This window comes from Podarcis pityusensis (genome assembly GCF_964106645.2).
Source record: "Podarcis pityusensis genome assembly, chromosome: Z".
In the NCBI taxonomy this organism is placed as follows: domain Eukaryota; kingdom Metazoa; phylum Chordata; class Lepidosauria; order Squamata; family Lacertidae; genus Podarcis; species Podarcis pityusensis.
This window is the reverse complement of record NC_138044.1, coordinates 18358549-18375732: the sequence shown is the minus strand read 5'-3', so window position 1 is coordinate 18375732 and position 17184 is coordinate 18358549. Positions and strand designations below refer to the sequence as shown.

At 48.3% G+C, this 17184-nt stretch overlaps 1 protein-coding gene across 2 annotated transcripts in view; it reads right to left on the bottom strand.

The window, feature by feature from the left end:
- NOTCH1 (notch receptor 1) overlaps window positions 1-15664 on the bottom strand; it is a 95750-nt gene extending 80086 nt beyond the window's left edge. For both annotated transcript variants that reach the window (XR_013981396.1, XM_080989691.1), the window contains exons 1-2: window positions 15154-15664; window positions 5606-5687 (exon numbers count right to left, since the gene is read on the bottom strand). Coding sequence is in view for 1 of the 2 variants with exons in the window: in XM_080989691.1 (XP_080845817.1) it covers window positions 5606-5687; window positions 15154-15232 (161 nt within the window). In the remaining variant the exon portion in view is untranslated. The remainder of the gene's footprint in view (window positions 1-5605; window positions 5688-15153) is intronic.
- Window positions 15665-17184: the final 1520 nt, after the last annotated feature.

Genomic DNA, 17184 nt, shown 5'->3' with positions numbered 1-17184 from the left:
TGCCCCCAATAGGAAGCCCAAAAGCAGGACCCAAGTGCAATAGCTGTGCTCTCCCCTCCTGCAGTCACCAACAACTGGTATTCAGAACCATTTCTGCTTCAAACTGTGGAGGAAGAGCATAACTATCCCATATCAGACATACTGGCTGCTGGCATCTATTTTGAACCTTCCATGGCCAGAGGCTTGGGAGGCAGAGGCAGTTGCCCGGCTGGTGGGGTTGGAAACAGCAAGAAGCAGCGCCTCACAACTTCATCCCCCCTCATGAGAATGAAGAATCAGTTTCAAACATCAGAATCTAATTTCTAGGCAGCTGCCACTTCTGAAAATGATCCCTTGCGGTGCATCACCCAACAATCACCTGGCCTCCGTTCATTTCCAGTAGCCAACAGCACCAGCCATTTAAAAAGCTGTTCTCTTCATAGAGTGGACATGCCTTGGCCTTCTGCGAAAATGGCCCCCTTGGCTGGGCCACCCTGCTCCTCTTGGGGCTCAAGTCGCAGTCAACATAGGCATAAGATCAAATTGCTGGAACCAAGGTTTGGCCTAGCTGGGCAACTACCAAGGGGCCACACCTAGAAGGATGACCACTGGAAAAAGCCCCTCCCCATCCTCTTCCACACTGCTTGTCCACCTGACTCTCACTGTGGCCCAGACAACTGCGGCAGCAGGAGAGAAACCTCCTGTCAGCCAAAATGGGAATGCCATTGCCATGCAAGGCCAATGGCAAGTATGTTCACATCACCTGGGCTCCAGGGCAGCACACATAAACCAGCCCAACTCTGGGCCAGTTTATGAGCACGTCCTTCTACCCAATCACTGATCCAGCCCCCCCCCCCCCCCGCAACAGCACCATCTGCTTCTAACTAAGCCAGCGGGTTGAGGGAGTTCCTGGGAAAGTGGCAAGCCACGTCACCACAATCCCAAGACAAATAAATAAATAAGCAAGTCGCTTTTCATCTGTGGTGGGGATGCCAGCCTGAGAGACAGAGATGCCAAGGTCTAATTGGTACCTACGACAGCTACATGATCCCTACAGAAACCGTTTCATCTGATCTGGGAAAAAGCATTTAGCCCAAGTGGAGGACCCAATTTTTTTCCTCTGCAAAGCTGCAGTTAGCACTTTCCACCCCAAAGCCACAGGACTCCGCAGGAAAAAAGCTGAAGCTACCATCAGTGCTTGTTGGCACAAGACCAGCCCTGCCACCTCCTAGCACTCATTTTGTTTTTATCATATTATATATCTAGATAGATAGATAGTTTTGCTTTCTGGTTTCTATGTGCTTTTCTCGCTATTTTTGCAAGGATGACGGAACACAGATCATCACATGCAAGGGAAAAACTTCGTTCTAAGCAGGTGGGCTGGGACTATTATTCCATTTATTTATTGTAAAAAGTTGGCTATTTTCTTTCTATGGGCATATAATCTAGTAAGAACAAAATAGTGTGGCTAAAATTAACTTTTATTATTTATTTATTTTTACCCCATTTTTTGGAAAGGTCTTATCTACAAAACAGCTTCTACTGTTATCTAGAATTGTTTTGCAAACGTTACAGTATATAAAAAAGTTCACCTGGATGTGATTCCTATTTACCAAAGGCAGCCAGGAGAGTTTTAATTTGCCTTTTGAAGTTGGAAACAAGATTCTCAACTTGAGGAGACCTCCTGCACACTGCGGCCACTGAGACATGATTCTCTTCTCAAAACGCTTCAGCAGATTCCAGTTTCAATTCCTGCTACTGCCTTGAAAACATCACTGAAGTTCCTACACTGTCCACAAAATACAGTGTAACAGAAACATCTTGGAAGGGTAGGGCCCTGGCTCAGTGATAAGAGCAGCTGCCTGGCATTCAGAAGACAGTCAGTGCTCATGCATAGAAAGAGCAGAAGAGGAGGCAACTCTGGCGCATGTTGCTTCCTAGATTTTGGTCCTCCTTGCAGGGCTGATGTGGGGGAATATTTGGCCCTCCAGATGTTGCTGAACTACAACTCCCACCAGCTCCAGAGAGTGGCCAATGGGGCAGGGAGAAGGATGGGAGTTGTAGTTTAGCAACATCTGGAAGCTGAAAGGTTCCCCCCGCCCACTCATCTATCCAGAGATTGTGGTCCAGGACAACAGCACCTTAGAAATTCTGCCAAAGGATTTAATGTCCTATTTTAACTGATGGTATATAACCCACTTTGGCAGGCTCAGTGGTCAAAAAGCAGTTTGCAAGTGCTATAAAATAAATAAACTGCATATAACAATGCCATTTGCGTTTGTCCAACTATACACAGCCAGGCTTGGATGGGCAGCCATGCAAATATATCAGCTCTCAGGGCTGCAGACCTTTCCCCAGAAAATCTTGAATGGGAAAACATTTTCTCTAGGCAAATCCTAAACTTGATTTTTATCAGAACATTTTTTTCAGGTTGCAACTGAAAAATGTTCTGATACCCAAGACAGAGTGAGTGCACCATCTAACGCAGCATGTTTACTTGTTTACTTTCGTATTTAGTTGAAAAAAATTAAAAAGCTGGAAACTTTCAAACTTGCTGAAGCTTGCCTAGCAATATTGCTCCTGAAGGCTTGCTTCCATTTGTGATCACTGCTAGCAAATTTTATGAAACAGAAAAAAGGTTCCATTCCACATCGCTGCTTGGCACCTTTCAATGATGATGACCACTGGAAGCCGTCCAAATATTGATATATATATGACATGACCCACAGGTTTCTAGGCTGGCTTGAGACACCAGGAGGAAATTCATGGCTGCGTTCTCCCACTGTCATCCTTGCTCATTCTACAAGTGGGAAGTCCTCTGAACGTCCCCCCCCCCCCCCCGCTACAGCTCACACGCCTCAGGCCTAATTAGATTCCCCTGCCATCTGTACATCCAATGTAAATCAAGGGGAATACAAGAAGGCTTCTTTTTTGGAGGAAGAAAGAGTAAGGGGGGGGCAGAATAGCCAAAGAGAGAAATTGGGGGAGGGGGGACACCCAGAGAAGAGTGAGAGAGAATGGGGGGTGGGTGAGGGTACAGGAGGTGGGGAAGAGGAGTCAGTTATGCATTCTGGGAAGCCCTCCGCGATTAGTCACATAGCATTAATCTGCCTCCCGCAACAATAGCTGCTGAATTTCGACCGAATCCCAGCTGTCACTCCCTGAATGAAAGAAAACAAGATTTAGAGCGTCAAGCGTCCTTACAGCTTCTGCAGAAGGGGGGGGACTGTGCGGTGCGCATTCATTAGCGGCTCACAAAGGCGCCCAGCCTTTGTCCCTTAAATTGCTCATGTGCCCGATTAATTTGCTGAAGGGTTCTCTTCTCTCTCCCCCTGTCCCCCCCCCTCTCCCGCCCATCATCCCCGGAGCAAACAGAAGACGCCAAATGTGGGGGCAAAATTAAAGAAGTGGAGCAGACAAGGGACAGAGAGGTGCAGGCTTTCCATCCCCCACCCTCAATTCCCAACTGCACCGAAAAAGTCTGCCATTCAACAGTTGGGATTAGGAATGCCTGTAGGGAGAGCTGCTTCCTTAGAGAGAGACACGCACCCCCCCTTTTTGTAAAAGAGTCTTCACATTTGCTTCCAACAGGTGGAGTTAAAAAAAAAAACCAAAACAAGCAATCTCAACATATCCAGCTCTCAATCAAATTCTGTTCCAGGACTCTTGCAAGCAGCGGATTCCACTGAACATATCCTGAGGCTACATGCATTTGGGGACAGGAGGGGTGGAGAGGCTGCTGCCTTTTGCTTTTCTTTTATAGAAGGGTTAAGAAAAGAGAGCAGAGGTGGAGGAGATGCTGGGTCCCCACCCCACATTAATTGGTAGGCAACTTGTTCCCTGCAGCCATCACTTGGGGAAGCCCATGAGAAGTTCAAAGGTTCCTCACTGTAGGGAACATGGGTGCACTGCAATAAAGCTGCTGGCATTTCCCAGTGCAGCTGGGGGGAAATCCCTGCCTGAAAACCTGGAGTGTCACTGCCAGCCAGTGCAGACAATATCCATGGTCTGACTGCATATAAGGCAGCTGCTTATTTCCATACTTAATTCACACAAACATAAGGCAAGCGACCTCGAATGGGTCAAAAGGAGTCCCCATTTAGTCCAGCATCCTGTTCGCAACAGTGCTCCGATGGCAAGAAACCTGCAAGCAGTACCTGAGCTCAACAGCAACTTTCTCCTCCTGTGATTCCCAGCAACTAGTATTCAGAGGTATGGTGCTTCTGACATCTCTTTCTTCAGAAACATTAGGAGTACTTGGGTGGGGGGCAGGCTGCTTTGCATGCAGAAGGTCCCAAGCAGCATCCCCAGGCAGGGCTGAGAAAGACAGACCCCTGATCCCAAAACCCTGGAGAGCTGCTGCCAGCCACCGCAGACAACACTGGTCCAGATAAACTAATGGCCTGACTTAGTATTTTTTATTTATTTATTTAAACAAAACACACATACTGCTTGATAGTAGCAAAAACTCTCAGCGGTTTAAAAGCACAAGGCAGCTTCTTATGCTCATCATCCTAAGTCTAGACAAGGGCTGGCTATTCCCACTTGGAAGAGGCTCTGTCCCTCAACCCCAGTTATCTCTAATCCCCAGCACAGAGCACAAGTACAACATCCACTCATTAGGGCCATACACAATTACAGATCAATTGACATGGATAGTTTAGGATTGCTCAGTTAAACTGCAATCATCCCCCTCCTTCCCCTTCCACAAAGTTCAGCCTGAATTAAAGGGGAGGGTCTCTCTCTCTCTCTCTCTGTGTGTGTGTGTGTGTTATCCTCACGATCGCTCTTAGATGCATGCTGCCGTGTTGAAACTACTTTGGATAATGGCAACTCCACAGATGGAACTGCACCTTGAGCCCAGGTTCAGCTCCCAAGGATCCAGACTGCAAACTCCCATCAGCACAGCATCATTTCATATCACACAGACACACATATGCCTGTGTTTGCAGCAGTTAATAGAAGATGCACATCCCCAAACTCTTAGTGGGGATGGGGATTGGGAGCGATGGCAGGAAATTGTTGGCTCCCAGCGTCACATCTATCACATGTGGAGACTAAAAGTTGTCTCCCTCTTAATAGGCACACCCCAATGTAATATCAGGCTATCTGACTCCTTCTGAAAGCCATACTGTAATTCTGGACTTCAAACTCAAAATGTAAGGTGTCCTATTAAAATCTGGAGCCCTTTTCTGCCTATCAGGTTACAGATTAGTTTCCATCAGTCCATGTATGTTTTTTAAAAAACAAAACAGGTAGGGAATCTGCTTCAGCCCAAGGGCCACACTGCCTTCTGGGCAACTGCCCAAGGGCCATACTGCCAGTGGTAGGTAGGGCCAAAAGTGAGTAAGACAACCACTTTAGGTTATACCTTTGTAAGTAGGTTAAGGGTTGTTTGTTGTTGTTTTTACACACTCCTCTCCATCCAGACAAGCAGAGGGTATCCTCAGAATTCAAGGACATATTCCAAGCCACCCAAAAAAAATTGGGATGCGAAGCAGGGTGTGTGTTGCCTGGGGAGAGTTCCAAGGGCCAGGCAGAGAGGCCTTGAGGGCCACATCTGACCCCCAGGTCTGAGGATGTAAACCAGAAGTCACACCTCCACTGCGTATAATTTCGCACTTACCGGCAAACCCCTGTTCCATTGGGGTAGGTTTCACACCTTCCTCCATTCAAGCAGGACTCCGAAGCCTGGGAACACTGGATGCCTGCAATGAGACCGCAGAGAGTTACAGTGGTACCTCAGGTTACTGACGCTGCAGGTTACAGACGCTTCAGGTTACAGACTCCACTAACCCAGAAACAGTACCTGGGGTTAAGAACTTTGCTTCAGGGTGAGAACAGTAATCGCACGGCGGCAGCGGGAGGCCCCATTTGCTAAAGTGGTACCTCAGGTTAAGAACAGTTTCAGGTTAAGAACGGACCTCCGGAACGAATTAAGTTCTTAACCTGAGGTACCACTGTATTTGGGAATTTGGTTGAAAAGGCAATGTAGGACAGGGCTTAGATCATAGGACTTGAATCTTGAATCCTGGGAAACTTCAGACCACCTTCATTCTTAAGTCAGCCAACAGCCTGAGTCTGGGGCTTGCCTCAACCTCAGATCCCCATCTGTGAAATGGGGACAGGATTCCTTTACCTTGTGGGGTTGTTAATGCTGAGAGGAAAGAGGCCTGATGATTATATTTCTTTTACTGTGGCAGCATTCAGGTTTTTTTGGGGTTTTTTTTTAAACCAAACTAGAATGCTAAGTGAGTACAATGTATTGTTTATGGAGTAGGTCACCGCAAGCCGCCTGCCGCTTATCTCCACCCTAGTTTATTATTTGCAAGGAGTGATTATTCTGTGGTATTATGGCAGTGGACAAAGCTGTAGTCTAACTCCTGATTTTGTGAGGAACGTATTGTTATCATTTGTTTTAATATCAAATAAATGTGTTTAAAGAAAGAAAAGGAAAACATTATTTCCAAGCCTTTGGAGAGTAGTAAACACAGAATAAGCAAAAAGGAAACAAGTTCTGATATAGCAGCAATTGTTTGCAATTCAGTTTAGGAACTGAAAACAACCCGAAGATTTGCAAAGAGGGGCATTTTTCTTTGTAAAGAAAGGGATTTTTTTACAGCCCTCCAGTTTTTCTAGTTCTACACAATTCACTTTCCTCCACTGCAGCCATGCAACAAGTAGCAACTCAGCATCAGTCAGGCAAAAGAAAAGAAAAGAAAAGAAAAGAAAAGAAAAGAAAAGAAAAAAGAAAAGAAAAGAGAAAAGAGGCCTCTTTCCACCAAAGGTCTCTTTCTGAACACTTCCTGTGCTTCAAGTTCAGCACCACCAGGGCTAAGCCACACGTGGAATGAAAGTGTGGAAAGACATTATCGCTTGCACGTGGTCCCAAACACAGCCAGACACCTCTGCCACCTTGGAGCAGGCTAGAGATCCAGGTTTGAATGTGTTAATTGCAAGTCAGTGTTAAAGTGCAGTTAAAATAAAATATGCAGTTAAAACAAATGATGCAATGAAGCCCATGCTTCCTATCTGTGCATAATTTAGCTTGGAACCAGAGTCCCAGTTCCCCAAGAAGCTAAAAGAGGATGGAGGGGCGAGCAAAGATAGTGGGAAGAGGAGGGAGCCTAGCAGGGACAGGAATCTGTACAGAATGGCAAGTTCCAGCTCTAACTCCGCAATTTCGAGCCACATCAGATCTCCTTCTTGATTCTCCCTGCAGAGTTCCAGACTTCCCTCCACAACCATGAGGACTAGGGTGGGTTTTTTTGTTTTAATGTTTTGAAAAGGAAGAAAAATCAGGATGCCAAATTCTATGCTTAACTCAATTCAGGGAAAACGTGCACAGCCCTACAGATAAGATCCACAAACTGGAACATGTTGTGGTTTGCCAGCAGTAACGCATTGCAACAAGGCACATCCTGAGCATAATTCTGGTTAGCCAACAGAGAGACCTCAGGGCCAGTTTTGTGGAAAAGCAAATGCTGCAAGTCTGATTCTCAAACCAAATCCAAAGAACAACCATATTGTGTTCTTGGCTGTTGGATAAGCCACATTTTTTAAATGGGCAAGAGGGTAGGTGTGGAGCTGTCAGTCCCTAAATCTGTCCTACTTCCCTGCAAATAGGAAGTTCATGTCTGACCAGCAATGGTTTCAAAGCACATAAGCGTGGGCTTTGTTTTAATAGAAAAAGGTTCACGCCACCCTGCTGGAGCCCCATAATGATGTCAGCAGTGGTTATTCAGAAGATCAAGCTCAGCATCAGACCCTCAAATGTCAGGACTCGGCCACAGGGTACCTGTGCTCCAACTGCTACTGTTCAGTCTTAAACCAAACGCTCTTTGTGAAAAGGAAAAGAGCAAGAAAGCTATTTTCCAATGGGGTTCTAAGGCAGCAAATGAGACAAGGCTGAATTAGTGGCTAAGGTGCAAGAGAAGCCAGCCAGCATCATTCAGTAAGCCACAGACAGGGAGTTTTATTTCAGCTCCCAAGGGCCATAATTTTTCATTGCCAACCTTCTGGGGGGCCACATATCAGAGGAGGGCATGGCCAGGGAAAAAAGTGGGAAGAACAAATGGATGCAGCTGTTACATCTGAACAGTACGCTCTGCTCTAGCCATGCAAAAGTCAGAAGTTTGTACACACACCTCTCTCTCCATCCACACAAGCAAACAGCACCATCGTGGTTTAAGGACACCAGAGCTAGCCAGGTAAGAGCACTTAAGGAGAGGGCAGTGCAGGGCTATTTAATGCAGCCTGGTGAATGTGGGTGGTCCAGAAGAGAGAGTCCTGAGGGCCACATCTGGTCATTAGGCTCCACACCTGTGTGGTAGCTCACTGAAGCAAAGAGGTGCCTACTTAACTTCTGCTGTTGTATAACAATGGCAACAGTAGTGGAATTTAAATGCTCGTTCATTGGATTGCCTGGAAGGCATGGAAGTACTTGCTCATCAGAAAAGAATTGTTGATTTCTTCTGTTTAGGTCCCTGATGGGTCACATGAGACACGTGCTATGGGCAGGGCTGCTGCTGCAGACTTACCTGCATGGCTGAATCTTGGGATCCTGGGTTCAAGGCTATACTTAGCCAGAAGAACCTCAGACAAGCAAACCAGAACCAAGCAAAACCCTATTACTGCTCTGTTCTTTATAGGCTGCCACTTATACCTTGTTAAGGCTGCTTTTGAGACAAAAGATGAAGGAAGTCTAGATTGTGAACCAGCTGTTTGGCCTACTGAGGTAAAAACTGTTTTGTTTTGTTGTTGTTTATTGATTGCATGTAAAGCCACTCTGAGTCCTTTTGGCTGCAAGTGCTCTAAACCAGAAAACAAGGACTTTCACTAAATAAATAAACAAAATACCCCTGGCTTATGGCTTAGCTTTCAACAAGGTGAGTTCAGCTCAGCCCCTCTTTGTAAAATAAAAATGGGTATGATGCGTCCATCACATTCACTGTGAGGTGAGCATAAGCAAGAAACTGAAACATTGGTCTCTGTCCCAAAGAGGCTAGGGCAGTGACTATTCCCCCAAATTAGCAAAGTATTGGTATTTCACTTAAGTTTTTAAGCTACTGCTTCAAAAACATTCAGGCTGGAGATCATCCTTGCAGGCGGGGCACGGCTGCGTTTTAGAAAGCCCACCACTCAGGACGAAGGAAGCCAAAAACCTGTCTTTAATTCACAGCTATAGGAGTTCAGGCTCTTTTCTTTCCAGAGGGCAGACACAGACACACACCCCGCCACCATCCTGCTCACAGAACACACACACAAACACACACTCTCTCTTACAAAGCTATTTTTGAATTGTCTGGCTGCTCAGATATTCATGAATATTTTTTTTAAGCGCAGTGTGTCTGCAAAAGGAGCCCAACAGAGACCGGGATAAGAGAGAGTTGTAAAGCAGGCGGGTCCGAGTTCGTGGGAAAAAGCAACAGCTGCAGAGCAGAGCTCTGGGCCTTCCCCAAACAAAGCGGGAAGGGAGGGGGTGAAATCAGAGCTGCCCATTGTCAAAAGCCAAGGATACCTCTTGTATTTACTACAAGCTGATGGGGTTGGCTCAGTCCCCTTGATACCCAACACCTACATGCTCCTGACTGAGTCAGGAGAGAGCACTCTTCAGGACCCGTGCACACAAAGACATCACACACACACACACACACACACACACACACAACACAAACATACAGCAACCTCAACCAGGCACTCTAGTTACCGATAGCTCAGAAGGAAAGTGGAGGATGGGCCTGTGTGTAGCTGGAACTGCCGCTGGGGGGAGAAAACACAGAGCGAAACTAGACACTGACCCCAAAAGGTATGCAAAAAAAGAGAGCTGTTCCTCCTCCATTTCCCGGAAGGCAAGAGGTGAAATTATTATTTGGCATGATGACTAAGGTGACTTGCAGACTTCCGCTGCGCACAGGAACACCAGAAAAGGGTGGCCGCAGGCAGCCCAGATCCTTAGAAGGCCCTTCCAAAGGGGCGGTTCACATGTGCACACACAACCACTTGATGGGCTTGCACCAAATGTGTGAATACTGAAAGAGGACCTGCTCCAGAAGTGGCCTGTACATAGCTGTCAACTTTTCTTGCGAGGAATCCTATTTGGAATAAGGGAATTTCCCTTTAAAAAAAGGGAAAAGTTGACAGCTATGGGCATGGGAAGAGACTGCCGGGCCAGAGGCCCACCTAGGTGCCTACTGAAAGTCCACAAGGCAGACCTCAGCGCAGCAACAGCCGTCCTCTTCTGAGGTTCCCAGGAACGCTGGTTTTCAGAAGCATACTGCCTCCAACAATGAAGGCACTGCTACCTTTATCCTCCTGCATAGAATCATAGAATTGGAAGCGATCCCAAGGGTCATCTAGTCCAACCCCCTGCAATGCATCCATGACAGATGGCAATCCAACCTGAATTTTGTCTCATCGCCTTTATATAAAGCCATCCGAGCTGGTCACCACCAGTACACCTTGTGGCAGCACATTCCATAGTCCCAACATAGCACAAACAAGTTTTAGGAGAAAAGAAACCCAACAGCCCAGTGAGCACTGAGTGTGCTGAGTAGGCATGGGGCGCAGCCTGACTCTTGGAGGGGGTACAGCAGGGTGGAGTATCCTGACTGGAATCCAAAAAAGAAGGACCCAACGCTGCAACATTTTGTTACTGCTCCCAGTTGCTTGTCACAATTGAACCCCAACCTCCACTCAAGGAACTCAGCTGGAAGAGCATCCAGTTTAACCTATGGACAACCAACATGGTGCCCTCCCCCTCCATACTGTGGACTCACTTGGTGGGCCACAGGTTGCCCATGCCTGCTTTAATCTCTGCTGTGCTCTACAACTGCCTGGGGGGCGGGAGGGGGAAGGCACCCCCAACTCCCTGTTAGAACTTTGCCCCTCAGCTCTAGTAATGGAGACTCCTGCCTCCTAATTTCTTCCTTCCACCACCCAAGATATTCTTGGGAATCCCACAGAAAAACCTATTATTGTCTCAATGCTTCTGGTGGTGAAGCTTAAAAAGCTGATTGGTTGAGCAGGAACAAAGGTCCTGACTTTTTCAGTTGCTAAGGAAGCTAAAACAGTCCAGCTTCTATGAGAGACTGGGAGGTTATCAGTTTGACTGGGTCCAAGACTGCACATGCACACACAACCCAGACATGGGAAGGGGTCTGTTTGGCCACTGGCCTGATCAAACAAGCCCCTCTTATGTGAATCAGATCAGGATTGGCATATAAACTGTGATGGCCCTGCACCAAAGTGCTAGGACTGTAGAGTGCTTCTGTTCATGGGCCAGTTAATTTTATCACCAAATCAATCAGGACTCTCCATGCAAGCTGTGTATTCCGGTGTGGTGTTATGCTTAGAATCACAGAATAGGATCTGGGAGCCCAGGGTTCAAATTCTTGCTCAGCCATGATGCTCACTTGACTTTGGGCCAATGGGCCAGTCAGCTCCTCTAAGCCTACCTACAGGGTTGCTGTGGGGATAAAATGGGAAAACTGAGAACTACGTACACCACCTTGAGCTCCTTGGTTTTCCTCGTTGGATATAAAGGCAATCAGTAAGATCATAATCATAATACTCCATTTGGGTGCCTGCATGTGATGGAAACATAAGTTCCCAATCCCAGCTACGTAAAATCTTCTGATTTCTCTGCTGATTTCTGATTATTATTATTATGGGAAGTTTAATCACTTCCACCCCTGGGAGGGATATAAAAATAGCATCGCAGGTTGAACCAGGAAATGAGCTACCTAGCCAATGAAGTTGTTCGCTCTACCCTTTTCCATATCTATGTCTCTTCCTCCCTCCTCTTCTTCCATTCCATTCATCCCAAACAGCTGTCAGCCCTGCCCCTTAACCATCAATCAGGCTCAGGACCCACACTCACAAACTTTTCAAGAAGATTTGCAGGAGTTCCCTTCTCTCCCTTATGATTTTTTTATTATTATTTCTGCAAATCTCAAGGTTATGGCAAGCCTCCCAGGCACCCTCTGCCCTGCCATTGAGCCAGTGTGGGCATGACATAGGGGTTAGAATGTTGGACTAGGACCTGCAAGAGACCAGGGTTCAAATCCCCCACTTGACCATAAAGATCATTGGGTGACCTTAGGTTAGCCTGACCTACCTCACAGGGTTGTTATGAAGGTTAAATGGGCAGGGGAGAGAACAATGTACATCACCTTGAGCTCCTTGGACAAAAAAAAAGTGGGATATAAACACAATTTTTTTAAAAAAGAAAGTTAATTAAACAATGACACTGTGAGAACTGAATTAGGATCAGAATGTAAGACATTGATGACACAAAGTGGGGGTGGAGGGGGTGTCTTCCTGAAATGACACTATCTGTTGGGTATGAGGAAACCAGGAAAGACCAAGGCTGTGGGGACAAAAAGGTCTTTCTGGGTGACTAGAAATGCAAGGGTTTTGGGGGGTAGGGGATGATATTGGGCCGGCAACTTTTGGAAACTATTTACAAGCTGCTCCAAAGTAAGGGGACTGGAGTGCAGGGTGGGAAGAGAATCACTTCACTTTCACTAACATGGGTCAATCCATGCCAACTATCACCAGAAGTTTATTCCAAAAACCATTAACTGAATTGCTTGACCATTTCAAATTATTAGCTAATTATGTCCCTGCTAGAAAGGCTCCTTCTGGCAACCAAAAGAGAAAGAGAGACCAAGACCTCTAACACTGATGGGAGACTTGAGTGGCAGGGCTTGGAGTCACTAGGTCAACCCCCTTCAACCTTGGGATTTTCACATGTGGTTGGGCTATAACTCCCATCATCCTGTAAATCGGTGGTAGAGCAACTGCTTTGCATGCAGAAGATTCCTGGTTCAATCCCTGGACTTTCCAGGTAGGGCTAGGAGAGCCTGACAGCTTCCTATGATTCTTGTAATTGGGCTAAGCCGTATGGGGATGATGGTACTCTGCAGTCCTGGAAGTAAAAAGTTGAAGAATTCTGCACTAAGGGATCCAAATCAGGATCTGAGCCCTAGTCTCCTCCCAGCTCCAATCCAGAGAGAGCTATGCTTGAGATGTGTGTGTACATCTATGCGTCCAGATAGTTTAAGAATCCCACCCACCAACCCTCAGAGCAGATCTCTCTCTCCACCCCCACCCCCACAGCCCCATTTCAAGGTGCTTGCAAAAGCAAGGATGCCTTCTCCTCTAAACCCACAGCATGTGTGACAGAGAAACCTGAAACTCAATCTTTAATTTAGTTTTTGTTTTTTTGTTTTTGTTCAGAAGCTAAACAAACACACCTCTGCAGGTGCCCTGAATTATACCCTCAGCACACACAGCATCACGGCAGCAACAATCACAAACCGTTCCCTGGCAGCGAAGCGTATGAATCAAGGTGAGAAAAACTGCCCAGCGAGCACCCCAGCATTTAGCCACTGCACACTTTGATTTGAAATTGAAACGACTTCATTCAATGAATCAGGCAGCTGGTAAGAAGTTCCATTCACCCAACACACAGAGCCTTTTTCTCTTTGTCTCCACTACTCCAGTTAAAATTCTGTCTCCAAAACAGATTGCCCTGAGGCACTTCAGAGAAAAGTGAGAACAGCCTGCTCTGTGCAAAACTTTTTTGCCCCATCTCCAAGTCTAGCGCTCACTGTCCAGGTTCTTCATTCCACTGTCCCCCTTCCCACCAAGGATTCGCAAGAGTTCTGCAGAGCAAGAGCACAAGAAACAGCTTGTGACATCCACTCCCAGAAAGTAACACAGCAAAAAATAAAAAGGAAGAGGGAGGTGAAAGAGAGGCAAGGGTGCGAATACAGGAAATATTACGCATATCCACAAAGTAGAAACACCCCCCTCAACCGCAGAAAAAGCACCCTAACCTGTGACAAGAGTCCTAAATTTCCCAATTAAATCTGAAACCACCATGCAGACAATAGTCTGGCCTTTCACAGCTTCCTACCAAACAGAAGGCAAGTCTTTTCACACATTATAATGCAGCAAACACTGGTTTGGGTTGGTTGGGTGCTAGCAAAAGAAGCCCCCTCTCCAAGATGGGAGGGGGGAAACTGTGGCTGTGCTCCCAGGAGGCCCAGGAAGAGGCAGAGGACCAGGTATCCAATGATTTGGGGTCATCTCCAATGCCAGTCTTGCTCAGAGCAGACTCACTGAAATGAATGGGCATGGTTTTGTTTCAGTGAGTGTAGAATCAGAACGCTAGAGCTGGGAGGGAACCCCAAGGATCATCTAGTCCAACCCCCTGCAATCAAAGTCTACTCTGAAAAGAGCTTTGTTAGATACAACTCTTCTCCCTCCTCTCTCCCCATACAAATTTTGTCAGGACTGTGTGTACTGCACGGCTACGCATTTGCTCAAGCACGGTGCTGGGAGACTCCCACTCCCACTTCCTAGAAAGAGGGGGCAGCCGAAAAGTTTTGCAAAGCTGCTGGAGAGGGGATTCCTCTCACACACACGCGCGCGCGCGCTCCTATTCTTGAAAGACTGCCGTTCCCAGTAAAACACCAGGCTCATGCTGCATTTGCCCGGGGAAACCAACATCTCTGCAAACATTTTCGGAGCTGCTTCGCTCATTCTCGCAAAAGCAAAAAAACCCCAAGCAGCCTAGCCGTTCGGTTTTGTTTCACTTTTGTTGCAAACCCCAAAGCGCCCTTTGCATCAAATAAATATGTAAAGAGAGTAAGAAAAGAAAATCCTGCCCTCTTTCCTTTTAAGGTGAGCTGCAGGTCACCGACGCTGCCTGAACCAGCTGCCAGGCAGCTTGGAAAACTCGCGCGGAGGACAGGAAGGAACCCTCAGGGTAGACTGCGCTTGCACGGGGAGGCTTCCCATCTGAGCTGCTCTGAGCCGACACAACGGCCCGGCTCGTTGTTTTGTTTTAATCGCCCTAAACGTCAGCACCACCACGCCGCGGGCAAGGGAGACGCTTGCAAACACAATCGTAGAGTCGTAGAGTTGGAAGGGACACCAAGGGTCATCTAGTCCAACCCCCTGCAATGCAGAGCATAGGAGGACCAGCCCCCACCCTCCATTCCATCGCTCGCCATGAAATCCTGAAAGTGAAAAAAGCGGCCCAGGAAGCTCATCCCCCACCGGATCAGGCCCAAGACGGTCCCGCGAACCCCACCAGAGGATGTCCAGGCTGGGGAGCGCAACAGGTGGCCGAAGTGGCGTCGCCGTCTCCAGCGCACCTACCTTGAGCGAAGGCGGGCAGCAGTGCCAGCAGCAGGAGGCAGCAGCAGCCGCGGGGGCTCCGCACCCCAAGGGGCCGCATCCCGCCGCTCCCCAGCCGAGCACGGCTCGCCGGGTTAGAAGAAGAAGAAGCCTCCCAAAGTTGGCAGCGGTGGCAGCGTCCTCTCCGCCCTGCCCACCGAGGCTCTGGCTCCGCACACGCGGCCGCCCCTTCGGTCCGCTCTCGGGCGCCGCCGCGCTGCAACAGCCCGTCGAAAGGAAGCGCCGGGGCACTTATTAACTCTCTCTCCGCTCTAGCTCCCCTTGGAGCGCGCTGCCCCCCTCGCCCCGCCGGAGGATCTCTCCACGCCGGGCCAGGTGCGAAGTTTCCCAGTGGGGCGCAGAGAAGGAGCCCCGTCGCCCGATTCCCGGTCCCCCTCCTCGCCCTGGAGCGCGGCGGGCTCTCCTTCGGGACGGCCCTTCTCTCGCGCGCCGCACAGAGAAACAGGAACTTTCTCCTCCTCCTCCTCCGCAGCCGCCGCCTCCTCTACGCTGATAAGTTTGGGGAGTATGTGTGGGAGGGAGCGAGCGAGCGCCCGGCCACAGCCTCTCGTGGGGCGGGACCAGCCGGTCGCGGGGCGGGGTAGCCTCGGGGGTTGCTTAGTATATGAGGGGCGACTCTCCCCTCCCTCCCTCCCTCCCTTCAAAGGGGGCTTCAGCCTTCCTCTTGGTGGGCGAAGGAAAGGCGCTCGAGCGCATGCAAAGTTTGGCGCCTGCTCCGACCCGGCCCTGCCACCCAGAGGGAAAGCTACTCCGCTCCGCTCGCTCGCTTGCCTGCCTGCCTGCCTCAGCGCCGGGAAGAGGCGGCGAGAGGACCCCTCAGGAGTGGAGAGGACTTAGTTATTTATCATTTGTTTTTATTATTGTTATTATTATTACATTTCTGGCGCTCCCTTTCTACAAGGAGCTATGCCCACTCTCCATTTGACCCTCACAACTGCCCTACAAGGTAGGCTAGGCTGAGAGTGTTAACTTACCGTTTCTTTATACAATGGTACCTCGGGTTACATACGCTTCAAGTTACATACGCTTCAGGTTACAGACTCCGCTAACCCAGAAATAGTGCTTCAGGTTAAGAACTTTGCTTCAGGATGAGAACAGAAATCGTGCTCCGGCAGTGCAGCGGCAGCAGGAGGCCCCATTAGCTAAAGTGGTGGTTCAGGTTAAGAACAGTTTCAGGTTAAGAACAGACCTCCGGAACGAATTAAGTACTTAACCTGAGGTACCACTGTACTGTATGTCATTTTAACCAAAAAAAGCCCCCAAGGAGGCTCACAAGAATGAACAGACACATACAAATACCATAGTGCAAATATGAAATAATGCCAAGACAAACAACAGAAGTGATACAAATTTGAAACAACAAACACATGACTTTTTCTGCCAAAAAAAGACAAACATCACCCACTGAGCTTTATGGATAAACCTGGGTCTCCCAAGTTCTAGACTGACACTCGTACACCACACCACACTGACTCTTCCATACATGACCTTTTATCTTCCTAACAACCCTGCCAGGTAGGTTAGGGCTAAAGACAGGGACTGGCCTAGAGTCACCCAGTGAGCTTCAGGGCTGAGCAGGGATTTGAACCTGAGTCCCCCAGGTCCTAGTCTGATACCCTAACCACTATACCACCACTTCGGCCCAATCCAATCAGTGCTCTCCATACGGATGTCTACTATAGTAGCAGAACCTCAGTGCCCAAGGGCAGTCTACCTTTGAACACCAGATGGTGAGGGACACACACAACTGGAGAGTTGCTCTTGCACTTGGGCTTCCGACTGGGGCACCCAGTTGCCCACTGCAAGAGCAAAATAGGTTGGCCTATGATGGGGCCCCTTTGGCCTGACCCAGGTGTAGCCAGGCTCTTCTTAGGCTCTACAGGTCAGTGGAAGCAGCAGCGGAGCAAACTGCCTGCTTAGCCGTTGGCACTCTGCCTGGGAAGGAAGCGTGTGGAAGCAGGGAGGAGGAGGAAGAGGAGCACGAGGGCAGTG